The sequence below is a fragment of the Myxine glutinosa genome, chromosome 6, assembly GCF_964187855.1.
Source record: "Myxine glutinosa chromosome 6, kmMyxGlut1.1, whole genome shotgun sequence".
In the NCBI taxonomy this organism is placed as follows: Eukaryota; Metazoa; Chordata; class Myxini; order Myxiniformes; family Myxinidae; genus Myxine; species Myxine glutinosa.
This window is the reverse complement of record NC_136266.1, coordinates 134,800,036-134,822,640: the sequence shown is the minus strand read 5'-3', so window position 1 is coordinate 134,822,640 and position 22,605 is coordinate 134,800,036. Positions and strand designations below refer to the sequence as shown.

The following is a 22,605-nucleotide window of genomic DNA, read 5'->3' as shown; positions in this document are numbered from 1 at the left end:
GGAAGTAAATTTTATTATTGGGAATTTGCAATGGTGAGGCAATGTTTTCAATGACCTGATCTAATATAAGTAATAGCAATAATAATTGGCAATAATAATAAGGATAATAACATGACCCCCCTGCCACTCCCATAGTGAGTGGGTGTACCAGTATAATGAAATACCAATTCTCACAACCACGCATCACTGTTGCACCCTCGGGCACCAGGCTGGGCAAGGCAAGGTTGCCTTTTTGGAGTGGAGTTACCAGAAGACAACCACAGGCTGAGGGCTCCACGCACGTTCCATCTCGCTCGAGCAGACCCTGATATATTCGGTGAGAGCCAGCACAAGTGAAGTGTAAACAGCTTGGAAAGATACAAGGACATTCACTTGATTTTATTAACTCAGGGAAAAAAAAATTCCCCCGAAAATGGGAGATTGAAGAACCTTTTCAAAACACTTTTGAAATCGAGATACACCCTTTATGCTGTGTGGTTATGCAGCAAGGGTGATGCTGGGTGGTTTGCCTTTGCTGGGTGGCAGCATTATTTAGGGGTGGAACTTTGACCTTTTACTTTTGACTGACTTTTTGACCTTTTACACACCTTAGACACTTTTGACCCCTTTATACCCCTTACACCTTTTACACACCTTGGACCCCTTTTGACCCTTTGACCCTTTTCACCCCTTAGAACACTTTAGACCTCTTAGACCTTTTACATTCCTTAGACCTTTACACTCTTTAGACCATTACATACCCATTTGGACCCTTATGAGACATACACACCTGCGACACTTTTCAAACCTATTGACTGTTTAAGACCCTTTGGACAATTTAAGACAATTTGGACACTTTTGACCCCTTTTGCTCTTTCGTCCTTAGACACCTTTAGACCCCATTAGGCCCTTTTAAGCCTTGGTTCTTTAAGCACTTTGGTCCCCTTTATGACCCCAAAAACACTTCAGACCCCTTCGAAAATATTTCCTCCCAAAATCGGTTTTGACGACCTTTTATGTGCACTATTCGCGTCACATCACAAGTTGCAATGACGAATCTAAACTGATATCTCAAAGCAAAACTGATGTTGAAAAGTGAAACTGAAATCACTGATCTGTAGATCATCAAATGGGAAAACCAGAATGAAATGCTGTGGGAAATTGATGAAAGCAAAACTATGGGGAGTATAGAGAGAGGTGGAAGGTCGGGAGCTGGAGAAACGATGTGGAGAGGGATAGGTGCCTGGAGGTGGTCGGTTGGTATGGAAAGAACTTTGGCGATCCTCTGTCAGGCGGTAGGCCCAAAACATGCCGAAAACCATTTCCCAGCTGAGCTTTCATAATATCACCAATGGATGGAGGTCCTCAATGCCAAACAGGAAATTAGAGCTGTCTCCCTTGATATATCACGTGCCTTCGATACGGTCTGGCACCCCGCTCTGCTCACAAAACTCTCCTCCTATGGTATCCATGGAAATCTCTACGCATGGCTTGCGGACTTCCTCTCTCGTCATAGTCAACGTGTGGCCCTGAATGGGTTTCTCTCATCTCCCAATTCCTGTTCAGGCTAGAGTTCCCCAAGGCAGTGTTCTGGGCCCTGTGCTTTTTCTAGTCTTCATCAATGATCTCTCTGACTCTCTTGAAAATCCCCTCTATCTCTTTGCTGATGACTCCAGTCTCTGCCACTCCATTCCTTATCCCTCAGATCGGCAGTCTGCAGGCTCCTCACTCTCTGCAGACCTGGACAAACAAGTGGAACATGTCTTTCAACAACAACAACAACATGCATTCTGAACAATCCTCTCCAAGAAGTTCTGTCACTCAAGCTTTTGGGTCTCACTATCTGCCATGATCTTTCCTGGGAAAACCACATTTCCAATCTGGCCTCCAAAGCCAGTCGCCAACTGGGCATCCTCCGTCGTGCGAAGTCCTTCCTTGGCACACATGGTGCACAGAATCTTGTTTCTCACAGTCTGAGAGTCCTTTAGGTGCTTTTTTGCAAACTCCAAGTGGGCTTTCATGTGTCTTTCACTGAGGAGAGGCTTCCGTCTGGCCACTCTGCCATAAATCCTAGATCAGTGGAGTGTTGCAGTGATGGTTGTCCATCTGGAAGTTTCTCCCATCTCCACACAGGATCTCTGGAGCTCAGCCAGAGTGACCATCGGGTTCTTGGTCACCTCTCTTACCAAGGCCCTTCTCCCCGATTGCTCAGTTTGGCCGGGCGGCCAGCTCTAGGAAGAGTCCTGGTTGTTTCAAACTTCTTCCATTTAAGAATTATGGAGGCCACTGTGCTCTTGGGAACCTTCGATGCAGCAGAATTTTTTTTGTAGGCTTCCCCACATCTGTGCCTCGACCCAATCCTGTCTCTGAGCTCTGCAGGCAGTTCCTTCAACCTCATGGCTTGGTTTTTGCTCTGATATGCATTGTCAGCTGTGAGACTTGGTGGACAGGTGTGTGCCTTTCCAAATCATGTCCAATCAATTGAATTTACCACAGGTGGACTCCAATCAAGGTGTAGAAACATCTCAAAGATGATCAAGAGAAATGGGAGGCACCTGAGCTAAAGGGTCTGAATACTTATGTAAATGTGATATTTCAGTTTTGTCTTTTAATAAATTTGCAAAACTTTCTAAAATCCTGTTTTCTCTTTGTCATTATGGGGTATTTAGTGCAGATTGATGAGGGAAAAAATGAATTTAAACGATTTCAGCATAAGGCTGCAACATAGTGAAGGGGTCTGAATACTTTCTGAATGCACTGTATATATCCAGTAGCCAGTAGAGCTTTAAAAACAATTATATCACTGCATGTCAGACAAGGACATAAGGAGACACAAGATATACAGCTCATGAATTACAATTACATTGAATGGAAAATGGAATAATCAACACAGTAGAGTCGCACCATGATATTCATGGTCCCAACATTCACGGGTTCCGTGCGTATTCCTGGTTGATAAATTGTGTCCCACCATTCACACTGTGAACATTGCTTTGCGGGATATCCCATAAATTACACTGTGAATATTGTTTCACAGGATATCCCACCAATCACACTGTGAACATTGTTTCACGGGATATCCCACCAATCACACTGTGAACATTGCTTCGCGGGATATCCCATAAATCACACTGTGAATATTGTTTCACGGGATATCCCACCAATCACACTGTGAACATTGTTTCACGGGATATCCCAACAATCACACTGTGAACATTGCTTCGTGGGATATCCCACCAATCACACTGTGAACATTGCTTCGTGGGATATTCCACCAATCACACTGTGAACATTGCTTCGTGGGATATTCCACCAATCACACTGCAAACATTGCTTCGTGGGATATTCCACCAATCACACTGTGAACATTGTTTCATGGGATATCCCACCAATCACACTGTGAACATTGTTTCACGGGATATCCCACCAATCACACTGTGAACATTGCTTCGTGGGATATCCCACCAATCACACTGTGAACATTGCTTCGTGGGATATCCCACCAATCACACAGCAAACATTGCTTCGCGGGATATTCCACCAGCTGCGCAACACGTCATCCCCCGCAAGTTACTGCACAGAATGAAAACACTCCACCACATCTATTAGTGCAATTAGCTCTCATCCTTTACCCCATTGAGCGATGCCCCGACACTCGTGGATTTTCCTTGACATTCACGACATTTTCCTCGAAATTTGCAGAAATTTCCTCAATATTCACGGATTTTCCTCAACATTTGTGGGATTTTCTGTGGAATCAGGAACCGCCAGGAACCTATTCCCCCCACCCCCCACCCCCATTCTCATTGTAACAATGCCCTCACATTAGCGGCATTTTCCAGTAACATATCCCTTGCGAATGTCGGGGTCCAACTGTACAAGGCATATGAAGCTGCGTTCCATGTATCCTGAGCCAAAGTGAATTTCAGGAAGTGAGTTGGGTTCACATAAATTCTCAAACAGAATTAAAATATTCTGGATAAAAACAAAAATTTTTACATTAAAATACATCTTATTAGTTAAATATCTGCAGGTAGGAATCCATTACCTGCGGACAGTAACAGCCAGGGAAACATGTTCCTCCGGGTGCGCAGTCTTCGTGATCACTAATAATATCCCAGCAGCGCCGGTTGCACGATGGGCCGCAGGCCTCAAACCGGAAAGGTGGGGAGCAGTCCTCAGTAACTGAAAATAATTTGGAGAATAACAACAAATACATTATTTTCAAAGCAAGTAAAAAATAATTGCCTTTGTAAAATGCTACAAAATAATAACAAGGTATTTCACATCCAAAACCCTTACACTAAATAGGGTCAATTTCTGTTATAGTGCATATTCTAAGTTTAAAAAAGAAGTTAAGGAGAACTTTGAGATCATGTGCCCACCTGTAATCATGTAACTGGGAAACTAACAAAGTGAAGTGTCAATTTAAACAACACCTGTGCAGCTCGGTAAGTGACAAGGTGCGGCATGTGTGGCGTTTCCAGGGCAGGCCAGGCGAGGACCCAGCGGTGTACGGTAACGATGTCGGAGTGCAGGGCCACATGTCCTACCACAAGTGCTCCAGGTGCTCCACTCACTCCACTTGCACTGACCTGGTGGGAGAGCCAAGAGAGAAAAGTGTGAGTGATTGAGGTTCATATTATATTTGCTTCTTGGATGTTTGCACACCTAACATTTGGGACTAAGGGTTATCCTTAAAGGGTGAGTGCAACCAGGGGATCACCTTCACAGAAAACGATAAAATAAGGTCTTTGTATACTTCTTTACGATGAAACCTCGCAGGGAGCACCAAAACTCTCCTTAGAGGACGCTTTTTCTCCTCCTTCTCTGGCATGATGACAATTCTCCTCGAGCGCGAACTGGACACTCACGACTCTCCTCAGCTCGCACCGAACCCGCGTGACACTGGCTCCTCCAGTTGCTCTCCGGACAGCACTCCGCCCTCGGTGGCGTTCATATCTTCGCCCCCATCAGGAGACGATCATCACTCCACCCCTTTCTCTTAAGCCCCACACATTCCCCCCACTCGGGGGATTACAAGAGACTTGACACACGTTTGTATAACTTTAAACCCTAGCAATTTATTACAACGCACCACCGTCCGTATGGTGCACATTCAGACAGACAACAATCCATAATCTCTGATGTGTTCCTGCTTATTACACTGAGATTGGCTAACTACTTGATCACGGACCATACTACTCTATAAAGTTCTAACTGTACTAAGGTAATATCTCTACCCCCTTCCCTCCCCCACCCCCAAACAAATGTAACAATATGATGTGATCTCCCATTGAAGGTGCACCACAGGCAGCCTCATTAGTATATTCAAAATGGTTATAAACCAGGAAGGGTTCTAAGAAGGTACGGTAATGTATTTGGAATTTGGATAGGGTACCAGCTCATAGGCCTACTCATTTGAAACACACTATGGGATTTTTCAACGCTGCAGATAGGGCAGATGGCTCAACATTCTTTCTAAATGATGGAGTGCCCAATGATACAGCACCCCTTGCTGTTACTTTGTCCTATGTGGCAGACTTAGTTTGACTCGATTGCACAAATAATTGACTCTGAAAGAACAGTACAGGGATGATCAGGCTTCAACGGAGCTATTCTGTTGTCCTGTATGGAAATATTCAAATACTACAGGACTGTATACATACATGTCAGAAAGCAATGATCACACAAACTCAAAAAATCAGGTTTCCTGCATAGCATTTGAACGAACGTTTTTTTAACAGCAAAATAACATGTAGACAAACTGCTGTTTACGATAAAGGCAGGGCTTGCTCGAAAAGGTTTCCACTTACTACCAAAGACTTTGAATGTACCTGGGCAGAGGTGTGTATAGCAGTCCTGAAGTTCCTTTGCTTCCCCCAGGCACCCTGTCCCACCATACTGAACTGGGGGACAGCTGCATTCGCGGTTCCGGAACGCCTGCCCGAGTCCACAGGTTGCGGAACATTCTGACCAGCTCGACCAAACACACCAACTGCCTGCAACTGCAGGAACAACATGTCAGCCTGTTTGGTCTTCCCATCCAAACACTTTGCTAATTAAGTTGGGATCCCTGGTTCAAATGCAACACATTGTGTTGATTTGTCCATTGTAAAGTCAAGTCACTTTATTGTCATGTGTTTAAAAACCGGGGTTAAGAAACTATGAAATTCTTATTCACAAACAGACATCTTGCTTTGTACATACATCTATACAACAATATTTACAGCACACAACAATATTGACAAATTTACCAAAAAAAATTCAATTTTACAATTTGCATATGGTACATGTAACACGAAACAACAACAACAACAACAACATGCATAATAGGACCATTTTCCCTGCAAGAGCGGGGGTTAGCCTTGCGGACCCCATGACAATCTTCTCTATTTTGCCCTATATTCTGCATCTCCCCTTGTTAACCCCCTTGCCCGCATTTCTTCTTCCACCATCTTTAGCCAAGTCTTTCTCGGTCTTCCCCATCCTCTACTTCCTTCTACATTTATTTCCATCACTCTTCTCAACCAGTCACTTTCATCCTTCCTCAACACATGACCAAACCATCTCAACCTGTTTCTCTTCACAGCATCAATCACAGGCTCTATTCCTATCATCTTTCGCAATTCATAATTTGTCTTCCTCTCTCTCAACGACACTCCACACATCCACCGAACCATTCGCATTTCCACCCTTTCCAGCCTACGTTGCTGCTCTACGTTCATTACCCATGTCTCGCTCGCATAAATCATAACACTTCTCACACATGCAGCATACACCTTTCCCTTCAGCTTCAACGACACTCCCATCCTCATCAGCACGCCACTCAGTTCCCGAAACTTCTTCCATGCACATCTCACTCTCGCAACCGTTGCCGAGTCTGATCCACCTCCTCCATTCAGCATGTCTCCGAGGTAGCAGAATGTTTTCACACCTTCCAGCTTCATGCCGTCTCCAAGATCCAACTCAACATTTCCTCCATCTGCAGCTCCCTCTGTGCACACCTTACATTTGAATGTAGCTGCCACGCTGGTTAATGACCCTCTCAGACCACTACATTTTTGATGAACCCACTCAGCGCACATTGTACATTGAATGGAGTTCACTCCAACACCCTTCCTGCACACAGCACACGGCCACTTCCGAGTTCTTTCCACCTCACCACATGCTTTACCACTTGCCATCACCTTCGTCTTTCCGATATTCACCTTCAGACCTTTTGTCTCCATACATTCCTTCCACTTGTTCATCTTTTCCTTCAGTCCATCCATACTTTCTGCAATCAACACCAGATCATCTGCATACAACAACTCCCACGGTAAACCCTCCTTTACGTTCTGAGCCAGCACCTCCATCACAGCTACAAATAGTAGTGGACTTAGTACCGACACCTGATGCACTCCCACCTTCACCTCAAACTCACCACTGTTCCCGTCCTTCAAAAGACCTTCATCCTTATAGCTGTGCACGCTCTTTTGTACTTTGCCATCACTACTCTGATCAACCATTCCTCCACTCCTAATTTCCTCAATGCCCATGTCACTACTTCCCGTGGAACCCTATCAAATGCTTTCTCCAGATCAACAAACCCAAGAAACAACTTCTTCCTCTTCTCCGTGTACTTCCCCTGCAACTGCCTTACAATAAAAAGCGTGTCTGTCGTTCCTCTTCCTGGCATGAATCCAAACTGCATTTCGTCGAATTTCACTTTCTTTCTTATCCTCCTCTCCAACACCCTTTCCAATACCTTCATTCCATGCTACAATAACTTTATCGCTCGATACGAGCCACACTCCAGAGGGTCACCTTTCCCCTTGTATAGAGGGACGAGGGTACTCGGTTCCCAATCCACTGGAATGCGGCCTTCTTTCACCACCAGATTACAGATCTCTGTCATTCTCTTCACACCCCCAACTTCCTGCTGCCTTCAACATATCTCCCACAACTCCCGTCGACTCTCCTGCTTTTCTACTCTTCATTGCTTTTATCGCTTCCTCAACATCCTTCTCAGTTATCTTCTCTGCCGGTCCTAAAACTGGGTTACTCTCTATGTTGCCATCCCATTCATTCTCGGCATTCAACAGCATTTCCATATATCTCTTCCATCTTCCTTTAATTCCATCTGGGTCCACAACGATTTGTTCCACTTCATCCTTCAAGCAACTCACCCCCATCACATCACACCTCTCTTTCGCTATGAATACGAATGAATGAATGATCGTTTTAAGGCCATTTTCCCCGCTAGAGCGGGGGTTAGCCTTGCGGGCCCCATGACAATCATGGTTCCCTGTTTGAGGCAATGTTTTTATGGCCGGATGCCCTTCCTGGCGCCAACCCTTGGTCGCCTCTTACGATGTGCAGGGATACAGTGTACCTATTCTAAACCGGGGTACACACCGGGATCATTCATCCCAGCGAGCTGGTACTCAATTTGCCGACCTCGGAAGGATGACAGGCTGAGTCAACCCCCCTGGCATTAATTCAGCGATCGACCGGGATTCGAACCCAGGACCCTAGGATCCCAAGCCGGCACCCAAACCCGCTAAGCCAACACCAGGGCTATCTGCTTTGCAATCCTGAATACCGCTCTCTGACCCTCTTCCGAATCCAAGCGTTCTCTGAACATTTTCCTACATGCCTCCTGCGCCTTTGCTACCTCTTTCTTTGCAGCCTTCTTGGCTGCCTTATAACTTTCATGCTCTGCTTTTTCTGCCCCCATACCTTTCGCCTTCTGCCACTCCTTGAACCTCTTCCTCTTCTCGTCAATCCTCTTTCCAACTTCATCATCCCACCACCATGTTTCCGAGTGCCTCGGTAGTCCTTTTCTCCATCCACATACCTCACCAACGGCTCCCAAAAGACTATCTTTCATTGACATCCAACCACTTTCAAGCTCAACCACATCATCCTCTACCATACTCAGCCTCTCTTTTAATGCCTCCCTTACTGTCACCTATTTCAACCTCCACACCTTCATTCTCGGTTGGTACTTCACCCGCTGAGCTCTCCTCGCACCTTTCACCCTTATGTCACAGACAACCAAGTGGTGCTGTGAAACAGCCTCCTCTCCCGGGATCACCTTTGTGTCCCGGAGGTGCCCCCTATCTCGCCTACGCACCACCAGGTAGTCAACGGTTGTCGTCGACCCACCTGACGTGTATGTAACAAGCTTATTATCCTCTTTCTCGAACTGAGTATTACAAATCAACAAATCAGCTCAATCAGCAAACTCCAAAATCCTTTCACCTTCTCAATTTCTCACACCATATCCATAACCCCCATGAACTCCCTCAAAACTGTCCATACTCCTTCCCACATGTCCATTTAGGTCTCCTCCTACCACAACAACTTCCTCATCTTTCACGTTTTCCATCAGCTTCTCTATTGCACACCAGAACTTGTCCTTATCTTCATCGCTCCGACCAACCGGCGGAGCATATCCCAAGATGACGTCCACCAAGAGCTTTCCAATCATCATTTTCACTATCATCAACCTTTCACTCACTCTAGTCACACTCACCACACTGTCTACAAACTCCTCAGAAAACAGGACACCAACGCCATGCACGCCCTCTGGGCACCCTTGCCACACAAACTTGTATTTCTGTCCCTGCCTACCCTTCACCACTCTCACACCACTTCCCTTCCATCTCGTCTCTTGCACACAACATATGTCCACTCTTCTTCTGACCAATACTTCCACCACTTAACACGAAACAACAGCAATGACAATTCAGTGGCTGTTCAAAATTCGGACAGCTTTGGGGAAAAACTGTTCTTGAACCTAGTGGTTTGAGTCTGAAAACTACGGTGCAGTCTGCCTGATGGCAGGAGTGAAATCAGACCATGGACGGGGTGGGTAGAGTCTTTTATGATACAAAGGCCATTTATATGGCAGCGGTTGGTATAGATGTCCTCAATGGATGGAAGATCTGTGTCTATAGTTTTGTATGCAGTCCTAACAATCTTTTGTATGGCCTTGTGGTCCTGCATGGTGGAATGGCCATACCAGACTGAGATGCAGCCTGTCAGTATACATTCAATGGTGCAGCGATAGAAGTTCACAAGTGTAGGAGTATGCAGTCAAAATTTCCCCATCCGTCTGAGTAAATAGAGGTACTGTGGTGCTTTTGTTATAATGGATCCGATATTGTGAGACCATATCATATCACCAGAGATTTGAACGCTCAGAAATCTAAAGCTGTTCACAACCTCCACAGCTGCCCGATCGATAGTGATAGGGAGGTGGCCTGTGCTATTCCTCCTAACGTCAACAATAAATTCTCTAATCGTGCCAACATTCAGGGCCAAATTGTTGTTTTGGCACCATGCTGCCAGATCCTGCACCTCCCTCTTATAAGCACTTTCATCGTTGTCAGTTATCAAACTAATCACACTGGTATCATCAACGAATTTGATGATTCAGTTCGTATTTTGCTTTGCTATATAATCATAAGTGTACAGAGAATAGAGCAATGGGCTGAGTACACAGCCTTGTGGGGCACCGATATGAAGAATACAGTCACGTGAAAAAGTAAGTACACCCCATGTAAAGTTTTGACTTTTTCAACATATTTCAACATACAGCTATTTGATCTTCATTTCAACAATATTGACAGATAAAGGTGATATAATATAACAAATATCATGAAACATTTACATTTTGTAGTCCATTGTATAATTTAAATAAACATAAATGCAAATTTCGCATGTGGAAAAAGTAAGTACACCCCATGAGATGTTTTAAAAAATATTTTTAACATGTGGACATATCAATATTTGATCTTCATTTAAACAGTATCTATAGATAATGGTGATCTAATTGAACAAAAAAACAATGAAAAATTGACTTTGCAATAATTTATTCAACAAAAAATTGTTGCACAGCATGTACAATTGCATGCACAGCTCGTTTCAAATCTCCCCACAACATCTCGATGGGATTTAGATCCGGGCTTTGACTTGGCCATTCCAGATCCCTCCATTTCTTTCTTTTCAGCCATTCCTTGGTGGATTTACTGGTATGTGTAGGGTCATTGTCATGTTGCAAGGTCCATCTTCGGTTGAGCTTCAACTTTCCAACAGATGGCTTCACATTATCCTCAAGCACCCTCTGGTACAATGAAGAATTCATAGTGGATTATATGATGGTGAGCTGCCCAGGCCCTGATGCAGCAAGCTGCCCCAAACTATAATATTTCCACCACCATGCTTTACAGTTGGTATCAGGTTCTTGTGGTCAAATGCTGTCTTTGGTTTTTGCCAATCATGTCTTCTGGTATTGTAGCCAAATAGCTCTACCTTTGACCCATCTGTCCAGAGCACATTGTTCCAGAAGTGCTGGTCTTTGCCTCGGTGCTGATTGGCAAACTCTAGTCTTGCCCTGATGTTCTTTCTGGACAGCAAAGGTTACCTCCTGGCACTCCTCCCATGTAGATCAAATTTGTGCAGCCTCTTTCTAATGGTAGACTCGTCCTCTTTGACATCAACAGTGGCAAGAGCTACCTATAGGTCCCGTGATGACATTCTGGGGTTCTTACAGACTTCTTTCAGCATCTTGCGGTCTGCTCTCGGGCTGAACTTGCTGGGGCGGCCTGGCCTGAACAAGTTGGCAGTTGTTTGGAATATTCTCCACTTGCAGATGATCTTCCGGACAGTCGAATGATTGATTTCAAATTGTTTGGAGATCTTTTTAAATCCCTTCCCAGACTCGAAGGCATCTTTCACCTTCTTTCTGAAGGCCTCAGAGAGCTCTTTTGATCTCGGCATGGTGACGTCGCACACTTCAACAACAAAGAGAAAACCAAACTAAATGTCTGAGGTTTAAATAAGACAGGTTCCTCCAAGATCCTCTCTAACGATGTTCTAATCATTTGCACCTGAGCTGGTGCGCCTGATTCTAATTTTGGATATTTGAAGTAGTGATAAATGTAGGGGTGTACTTACTTTTTCCACATGCGAAATTTGCATTTATGTTTATTTAAATTATACAATGGACTACAAAATGTAAATGTTTCATGATATTTGTTATATTATTTCACCTTTATCTATCAATATTGTTGAAATGAAGATCAATAGCTGTATGTTGACATATGTTGAAAAAGTCAAAACTTTACATGGGGTGTACCTACTTTTTCACGTGACTGTAAGTGTGGGTGAAATAGCATTACCAACCTTCACAACCAGTGGCCTGCCTCACAAAAAAAAAAAATCAATGATCCAGTTATATATATGTAGTTCCAAACACCCAAGGCCTTTAGTTTCATGTCAAGTTTATAAGGAACAATGGTGTTGAATGCAGAGCTATAATCAACAAAGAGCATTCTGACATGTGTTCCGCTTGTCCAGGTGCTCTTGGACAGTATGCAAGGCCAGTGATATAGCATTATCCACAGACCTATTTGGTTTGTAAGCAAACTGTAGTGGATCGAGGGACACATAGATCTTACAGTTTATAAAGGACATAACCAGTCCTTCTAGACACTTCATAAGGACAGAGGTAAGCACCTCTGGGCGGTAATCATTTAAGCCTGATCCCATCGATTTTTTTAGACATAGGAATAATAACAGCATTATTGAAACATATCGGCACAATGGTCAAAAAAGCGAAATTAAATGTCAGTAAACACTGTAGCTGGCTGATCAGAGCAGAATTTTAGGATGTGAGATAGGACATCATCCGGCCGGATGGCTTGACGAGCCTGAACTCGTTTGAAGGTTCAACTCACATCAGCCTCAGAGAGTTTTAGCACAAAGTCCTCGGGGGGACCTGAGGGCCTAGAGGGATAGATCAGTGTTATTAACCTCAAAACATTCCCCAAATAGAGCTAAATTCCCTCGGTAGATAGAATGGTCGGCATTTTATCATCAAATATTCAAGGTCCGGTATACAAGTTTTTGAGATAATGGCCACATCAGTGCACCAATAATTGTTGATAATAAAGCACATTCTACCACCTTTTCCTTTCCCTGTGGATTCCATTTCCTTGTCCAATTGGTACACTGCAAAGCCATCTGGTTGAATAGCCGCATCGGGAATGTTTTCGCTTAACCAAGACCCAGTGGAGCAAAAAAACATGACAGTCCCTTAGATCGCGTTGAGAACCTTTGCGGCATTGCAATTCATCCATTTTGTTGTCGATCAATTGCATATTGGCCAGAAAAAATAGATGGGAGTGGGGGTCGAGAAAGCCACCTCCTCAGCCTCGCTAGCACACCACCTTGTTTCCCCCACCTTCTGGAGCATTGACGGTGGCAAATTCCTGGTAAAGATCCCAACGTACTATAGGGTGATGGTAGTGGCTGAATCCACTCAATATTTCGATGAAAGAAGGATCTACTGGTGGAGATCCACTTGATATCTACTATTGTTTTTGATATCCTTGAAAAAAGAACATTAATGTTGTCCTACATTTTTGCAAGACCACAAAGTGGAACTTCCAAGACAGGCAGTGAAATGTTGGCCTGATTTTAGATTACAACATAAAAATTATATAGGTAATCTCAAACATAACAAAAAGTGACAATCTGAGATTCTGAAGATTTGGTATATGATACAATGTCCTGAAAACAGCATTGTTCTTTTTCAATATATATATATATATATATATATATATATATATATATATATATATGTGTGTGCGTGTGCGTGTGTCTGTGTGTTTGTATACAGTGCATTCAGAAAGTATTCAGACCCCTTCACTTTTTTCACATTTTGTTATGTTGCAGTTGTTAGCACATGAAAGCCCACAGAATCTTGTTTCTCACAGTCTGAGAATCCTTTAGGTGCTTTTTTGCAAACTCCAAGCGGGCTTTCATGTGTCTTTCACTGAGGAGAGGCTTCTGTCTGGCCACTCTGCCATAAAGCCCAGATCGGTGGAGTGTTGCAGTGATGGTTGTCCTTCTGGAAGTTTCTCCCATCTCCACACAGGATCTCAGCCAGAGTGACCATCAGGTTCTTGGTCACCTCTCTTACCAAGGCCCTTCTCCCCCGATTGCTCAGTTTGGCCGGGCGGCCAGCTCTAGGAAGAGTCCTGGTTGTTCCAAACTTCTTCCATTTAAGAATCATGGAGGCCACTGTGCTCTTGGGAACCTTGAATGCAGCAGAAATTTTTTTGTAGGCTTCCCCAGATCTGTGCCTCGACACAATCCTGTCTCTGAGCTCGACAGGCACTTCCTTAGACCTCATGGCTTGGTTTTTGCTCTGAAATGCATTGCCAGCTGAGACCTTATTGCCAGCCACAGGTGTGTGCCTTTCCAAATCATGTCCAATCAATTGAATTTACCACAGGTGGGCTCCACTCAAGGTGTAGAAACATCTCAAAGATGATCAAGAGAAATGGGAGGCACCTGAGCTAAATTTCAAGTGTCATAGCATAGGGTCTGAATACTTATGTCAATGTGATATTTCAGCTTTTTCTTTTTAATAAATTTGCAAAACTTTCTAAAATCCTGTTTTCTCTTTGTCATTATGGGGTATTGAGTGTAGATTGATGAGGGAAAAAATGAATTTAAACGATTTCAGCGTAAGGCTGCAACATCACAAAATGTGAAAAAAGTGAAGGGGTCTGAATACTTTCTGAATGCACTATATATATATACACACATGTGTTGTGTGTATATATATATAGATGTATATAACCACTGCATCTTCTACTCAACTCTACAGAGTGCTGGTCTTGCCCTGGTCTGATGGATTAAACCCTTTCATGACTTATCTCTTAACAGGTACAATCAAGCTGCACAGCATAAATCTCATTATGTGCTTTCGTATTAGTTATATTCAAAATCATTTTGCTGGTCTGATATTTCAGTTTGTTGACTTTGTTACCATCACTAGCAACACGATGTTCAAAATCCCTGAGACCCCTGCGCTGTTGAGGTCCCAATAAAAATGTTCCGCAATGGCTACTGTGGCACGATTTCTGACAAATGGGACGTCTCTGCCACACACCATTACCTGTAATCCAAACAAGCAGATATGGAGTGGCAGTCAGGATAATTACAATGAAAGGAATGAACTCTTAACTCTTTCTGTGATGCACTGTTGGAAGAAACAAACAAACAGACATTGCTGCTCACATCAGTCCCCTATATGATTGGTCATACAGGGAGGGAGGTGAGGTCCCCATTATATAATGTCTTCCTATAATTATTGGTCAATCTTATGATTGGTCATGTGTGCAACACACTATCCTCATCTGTGGTCCGCACATGCATATCTGCAGAGATAGCTGGGATAATTACAACACATGAAGCATACATACTCTTCCAAGCTGACAGTTGAGATCCTGTTGCTATTTCTTGAATTATTTTGTTGTTTTATGCCAATGTAGAAAAGATTTACATTTTGAAGAAGGCAATTAACTACAGCAGGCTTTCATTTTCTCTGCTTGCCTATCTTTCCCTTTATTATGCTAATTTACTCCCTGTTGCAAATCATGCAAGCTTTGCCACTTACCACCTGCCATTTCACAAGCATTACCAGGATCCCAGGCACTTGTCATGCGACTGAGGCATCCTGCTTTAAGCTCACACGTCACGAATGTGGAGGGTGTTTCATATTTTGTTTATGCACTGTTGTGTCCAAAATTTCAAATGATCTCATTCAGATTTGTTCAATGATGGTACAACCTGTGCAGATGATCAAGTTCACAGCACAATGATGGAGTGAGGAGGGGGTGAGGGGTGAGGGAGGGATGTGGGGGGCCTTCTTCAGCCTAATCCTTAATTTTTCCTCCACACACTCCTAACCTGGACATGCTTGTGAAGCACAGCTCCGTGGTTGCAATGCAGGCCCAAAGCACCGGGTGCCATTATTACGAGGTGGGGGATCAATACAGGCACGAGAACGAAGCTGGCGGCCCCCTCCGCAGGTCGCCATGCAGTCTGACCAGGGTGACCACGGGGTCCATGCTCCATCCACTGAGGATAAGCAATAGATAAGTTGAAAATTAGTGCAAGTTCCCAAAGAAGCAGAGATTGTGTCCACAATATTATACAAAAATATAATGCAGGTCCGTGATGAAAGTCAACATTCAAAATGCAACACAAATGTTTTTGTTTTTTATTGCAGCTGATGTTCTGTCACAGAGTTTCCCTCAGTTTAGAAACTCACCTTCACAGGCAATCTCCTGGCAATAAGGCCCCTCCGGTGTGCACTGACTACAAAACAGACAGAGTATGGAAAACGATGTAAGTTCCAGTGCCAGAACAGAAAATCATTGGTCTAACTTCATTGGAGTGCATTAAATCAGTCAGGTACTGTACATACTATGTATGCAATTGATACAATGTTCCATACTCAGAGATCAATATGCTGGGGAGAGGGTGATCCATCAGGTACGTCATCAATCTTTCCTTTGCTCGTGAGTTCTTTAGTAAAATTAACGTAAATTAGAGAGCACAGATAAAGCAGACTTCAATGTCCCACAAGTGCACCTTTCAGTGTTAACAAGGAACTTCCAATGTGCATTACTCTCTGCCTTAATTCATGAAATGATATTGTCAGAAGATTAATTTTAACAAGTATGCTGGGAGTGTAAAATGTAGTAACTTTTGCAGTTCGGAAAAGAATGACTGCATAATGAAATTCACGCAAAAAAAAAAAAAAAATTACATACCGTATATCGAAAAATGTATATATATGTATATAAAATGTATATAATGTATAAAATGTAATGTATAAAAAAAAAATTACATACCGTATATCGAAAAATGTATATATACACAAAGAATTAAGTTAAGCACCCCCCCCGTTTTTTTACAACCTCGCACATTACAAGTTTGTTGTCGTCAAAACAGTGTAATATACCCATGATATTGCTATATTTTCTGGAGAAGTGATATTATGGTCACATAAAAACATAACAATCATGCCGTTTTCAATATTTTATTCTGAATAATTTAAGGTGAAATTTTTTGGGAATTTTAGGCATATTTTCACCTCAATTTAAGTATGGAGCTATAGGTCCATCACGGACAGTGTGGATGACGTTTATGTTTTCTAACGTACAGTCATTGTTCTGAGAAGACCTCTAGCGATCTTTGCGTCAATAACGTGTGTAGGACCCACGTGATCGGATCACTGACTCAACCCTACGTCTCATAGACCCTGTAAGCCGTCGTATGCGTTGCTGTGGCAGGTTGAACCCCCTCGAGCACGTTTGGGACATGTTGGGACGACAAATTGCGAAGATGGTCCCTCCAATAGCCAATCTGGATGAATTGGAACGTGCATTACATCGGGAATGGAACAACCTGCCACAGCAACGCATACGACGGCTTACAGGGTCTATGAGACGTAGGGTTGAGTCAGTGATCCGATCACGTGGGTCCTACACACGTTATTGACGCAAAGATCGCTAGAGGTCTTCTCAGAACAATGACTGTACGTTAGAAAACATAAACGTCATCCACACTGTCCGTGATGGACCTATAGCTCCATACTTAAATTGAGGTGAAAATATGCCTAAAATTCCCAAAAAATTTCACCTTAAATTATTCAGAATAAAATATTGAAAACGGCATGATTGTTATGTTTTTATGTGACCATAATATCACTTCTCCAGAAAATATAGCAATATCATGGGTATATTACACTGTTTTGACGACAACAAACTTGTAATGTGCGAGGTTGTAAAAAAACGGGGGGGGTGCTTAACTTAATTCTTTGTGTATATATGTATATAAAATGTATATAATGTATAAAATGTAATGTATATAAAAAAAATTTACATGCCGTATATCGAACCCCTTAACTTGATAAGGCAGCAAGGCACAGGCCAATTCCCATAACAGTAAATGCTGCACGATTTGCTAGTAACAAGCATCGTCTGCCACACTAACAGAGTCTCTGCCCTGCTGATACCAGTTATGAGGTGAGGTTGCAGTTCGGAATGATAAATTAAACAAAAGGAGCATCACTGACCCTGAATGTGACATGACACTCTTGGCCCCATCGAACGACCCATTAGAATGTAAACAACAGTTTTATTTTATAACATTTGACCTTTTTACATTAAAATTAGTATACCTTTAAACTGTTAAATAAAGAGCTCCTTCTGATCACTCATTGGCTGCATGCAGAATGCATGCACAATCCATTTCAATGTATATAAATATTTTCAAGTGTTTGTTTGTGCGTTTGTACGTTATTCTTGCACAGCTGAATTGTAGCACTTAGAAGCCCAAAATTTTTGGTGTAAGACCTCAGAATCTGGGCAAGGTTTTAAACTACCCCTCCCCGCACGAAATCCCTACCCCCTCAAGGAAATTTATCTGTATGTATGTATGTTGGTGTATTTCTGTAAATCATAGAAAAAAGAAACAGCTGGGCCAATCTCCAACTGATTTTGAATAGATGCTGGGCATACCCAGAGTTAGATCATGGGTACAACCCCCCCCCTCCCCTCCACACACACACAAACACACACACACACACACACACACACACACACACACACACACGGCACTGCACGGAAATAATCTATGCAGGGGCTCCGGCATATGTTGTGGATTGAAAACATTGAAATCTTATAAATAACTTCGGTTGCATGTTTGTTTATTACATTTTCATGGCCGAAACCACCGCCGGAAAAAGCTCACCTAGCCAGGCAGTGCCGGGTACCGTCCCCCCCACCCCACACCCCTGCGGAGTAGCCCCTACTAATAAATATATGAAGCTCTTTTACAATCCATTTCATAAAATATATCTTGTTGTGGTGCTGTGCACATACGACTCGATTGCCAGAGAGGTAGGCCACAACGCGTTGGTATAACAAAGAGTCTTTATTCAAAGCTCGTACTTCAGCACTGGGCGGGCTCTAGCTTAGAGCCCGCAAATATGTGCCGAGGCCACGCCTAGTCTCCGGGTGTGGCCGATCGGTCGAAAGGCGGGGCATGTGCTTTCGCTCCCCGCCTGAACGCTCGCGCCACCCACTGGTGCGCGGAATTATTGCCCCTTGTGCCCGCCACACGCGCCCCCCCAGAATTCCTGCGCACCTGAAGGGTGAGTTTGCGGGGAAGCCGGATGACCCGGCTGAAACGCCCCCTGACGATGGGTGCAGGGCTGGGGGGTAGCGGGACGGCGGGGCTGGGGGGTGCCGGGGGTCCGACCGCCGGGGGGCGGCCTCGACGTGGAGGCAGAGCTGCTTGCGGGGGGTGGTCCGGATCGAGGTGGGCCGGCTTGAGGCGGTCCACGGAGATGCGATCCGGGGCACCGCCGATGTCGATGGTGAAAAATTTGTCCCCGGTCTCCAGCACGCGGAAGGGCCCGTCGTACGGGGGCCGTAGCGGTGCCCGGTGGGCGTCGTGCCGGATGAAGACGTACTTTGCCGTGCGAAGCTCCGGGGCGACGTGGGAAGGCGGGCAACCGTGGTGTGCCGTCGGCACCGGGGCGAACCTCCGGGCGGTCTCCTGAAGGGCGGAGCGCTGTTGCGCCGCGGACCAAGGAGCCGTGGAGTCGGGGATTAATTCACCCGGTACCCGCAGTGGTTGCCCGAAGACCAGCTCCGCCGAGGACGCGCGCAGGTCGTTCTTGGGCGCCGTCCTGAGGCCCAGCAGGACCCAGGGGAGTCTGTCGACCCAGCCGCCGTCGCAGAGTCTGGCCCGGAGCGCGGCCTTCATTGAGCGATGAAAGCGCTCGCACAGGCCATTGGCCTGGGGGGGGTAGGCCGTGGTGCGGTGTAGTTTCACCCCGAGCCCTTGCGCCACGGCGGCCCAGAGCTCCGAGGTGAACTGGGGGCCGCGGTCGGACGAGATGTCCGAGGGGGCACCGAACCGGGCAACCCAAGTGGCGATGAAGGCTTGCGCCACATCAGCCGCAGACGTCGCCGCCAATGGGACGGCCTCCAGCCACCGTGTGGTGTGGTCCACCATTGTGAGGTGGGTGAACCCCCGCGAGGGGGGCAGAGGTCCCACCAAGTCGACGTGCACGTGGTCGAACCGACGCTCGGGCACCGCAAACGGGGCCAACGGGGCCTGGGTGTGGCGGTGGACCTTTGCGCGCTGGCACGCGAGGCATGTCCTGGCCCAGTCACGGACGTCCTTCCGGAGGCCATGCCAGATGAACTTCGCCGCGACGAGCTTCTGGGATGCCTTCGTGCCCGGGTGGGACAGGCCATGGATTGCGTCGAAAACTGGGCGCCGCCAGCCAGTGGGCACGATGGGGCGAGGCTGGCCGAGGGAGACGTCGCATAGGAGGGCCACGCCCGCGGCGTCGAACGGCACCTCGGTGACACTTTTGGCCCGTGATGGCGGTCCGCAAGGCCTGGACGCCGGGGTTGGCGGTCTGTTCCTCCGCCATCCGGGCATAGTCGACCCCGAGGTGGACCGCGAGCATGACGGACCGGGAAAGGCAATCCGCCACCGGGTTGTCTTTACCCGCCACGTGACGGATGTCCGTCATGTACTCGGACACGGCAGAGAGGTGACGCTGCTGCCGTGCCGATCATGGCTCGGCGACCTTGGCCATCGCGAACACAAGGGGCTTGTGGTCGACGAAAGCCGTGAACGGGCGGCCCTCCAGCAGATGGCGGAAGTGTCGGACCGCCAGGTGGAGCCCGAGCAGCTCGCGGTCGAAGGTGCTATAGCGGCGTTCGTGCGGGCGAAGCTGCAGGCTAAAAAACGCCAGCGGTTGCCAAGCACCACACACCCACTGCTCGTGCACCGCGCCTACCGCGTCGGGGTCACTAGTGTGGTGCTGTGCACACACGACTCGATTGCCAGAGAGGTAGGCCACAACACGTTGGTATAACAAAGAGTCTTTATTCAAAGCTCGTACTTCAGCACTGGGCGGGCTCGAGCTTAGAGCCCGCATATATGTGCCGAGGCCACGCCTAGTCCCCGGGCGTGGCCGATCGGTCGAAAGGCGGGGCATGTGCTTTCGCTCCCTGCCTGGACGCTCGCGCCACCCACTGGTGCGCGGATTATTGCCCCTTTGTAATTTTTTTCAAGTGTTTGTGTGTATGTGCATTTGTGTGTTTGTTTGTAGGTTATTCTTTCACAGCCGAACCGTAGCACCTAGAACGCCCACATTTTGGGATTATGTACTTCAGAATCTGGGAAAGGATTGAAGCTACCACACGTTGACCTTGACGTCCGTTTTGAGGCCACCAAAGGCCGCTATACAGTGTATACTGGGATTTAGTGTCAGGAAGTGATACCGCCGGCGTGTAGCGAAAAGGTAACCGCTATGAGGCCAATAACTCCAAAGCTTTTCATTGTCCAACATGTCCCAAAACCACCGCCGGGAAAAGCTGATCCAGCCGGGCAGCGACGGGTACCCTCCAATAAACGACATATCTGATGCCATGGAAATTAAACCTTCTCCCCATTTAAAAAACCCTGCCCCCATTTGCAGACAACTCCACATTATGTCGTACAGTACCTAATCCCTCTGCTCAGCAGACAGCAGCTGCATCTCTCTGCTGAATTGGAAATAATTAGACTCTGGTCAAATAAATGGAACCTGTCCTTCAATCCTGGAAAATCTCAGTCTCACTCAATTGCTCTAGAATGTTCGTTAAATGAATCCACCTATCTATTTCCTTGGCCACCCACTGGAAAAGGTTCGGGTTTTTTTTTTAACTTCTAAGCCTCGCCATCAGCAATGACCTTTTCTGGGTCGACCATAGAGCAAAGCCGGCTTCCAAAGCCAGCCAAAGACTTGGCATCCTCCGTCTATCCAAGTCTTTCCTTGGAAAATCAGAGCTGCTCACAGTCAACAAGGCCTTTGTCTGTAGCTCAATGGAATATTGCTGTGCGATAGGGACTGGGACCCCATCATCACATCTGTTTCTCCTGGATTCTGTGGAATCATAAGCTCCCAAAATTATTGAAATATTTATTGATGAGGCCGAAGCACAGGGTCTGTTCTACCTTGCTTTTGTATGACCCTCATTACTGCACAGTTAAAAAGAAATGCTTCAAACAGTTGGTGAAATGTCATCCCCCATCCTTACCCACAATTTTTGTTACCCCCATGAATCTTTCATGACTAAACCCTTTTTTTTGCAGGTTGCAGCGTTTCCTTCCTTCCTCTTTCTCCTCTTTTTTTTCTGTCCATTGAATCCCCTGCTTATTGTGTGCACGAGATGTCCACTGCCATACTGTCAGTTAATGTGCTCTCTTTATCACCTTCATCTATCTATGAACTTGCAAAGAAACAAAATGAAAACTTCCTGGAAGAACAGATGCACCAAGCTAGAGCCATGTGGGATGATCAATTGCATCCATAACAGAATTACTACCAAAGTTTATTAATCGCATGATGTACTGATTTCAGCGACTCGAAAGTCAATTACCCATATGATGGATCAACCATCCACATTCCAATGAAAATGCGATCTTCGCCATGGAACGACTACTTGCAAAACACCTAACCTAACTTGACAAGTTTTGTAATGATTTCTTTTCAAAAAGATAGTGTGGGATGCCCCATAACCTCATGAAGGTTGTCGTGGTTTTATGTGGCCTTCCATGGCCAGGGCAATGAAACAACACTTCATTTCACTACAAAGCCACACATTAAATAAGGCAATGAAAACAACACAACATTTCACTACCAAGCCACACATTTAATAAGGTGTGTAATATAAATTAATTTATTTGTTCATGTGTATT

At 45.4% G+C, this 22,605-nt stretch overlaps 1 protein-coding gene across 1 annotated transcript in view; it reads right to left on the bottom strand.

Annotated features, from left to right (window-relative positions):
- Positions 1-22,605, bottom strand: part of LOC137429455 (SCO-spondin) — a 444,698-nt gene that overhangs the window by 110,986 nt on the left and 311,107 nt on the right. Inside the window, exons 89-94 of the mRNA XM_078781076.1 lie at positions 16,100-16,146; positions 15,736-15,906; positions 5,817-5,987; positions 4,419-4,574; positions 4,028-4,164; positions 165-304 (exon numbers count right to left, since the gene is read on the bottom strand). Coding sequence (XP_078637202.1) covers positions 165-304; positions 4,028-4,164; positions 4,419-4,574; positions 5,817-5,987; positions 15,736-15,906; positions 16,100-16,146 — 822 coding nt within the window. The remainder of the gene's footprint in view (positions 1-164; positions 305-4,027; positions 4,165-4,418; positions 4,575-5,816; positions 5,988-15,735; positions 15,907-16,099; positions 16,147-22,605) is intronic.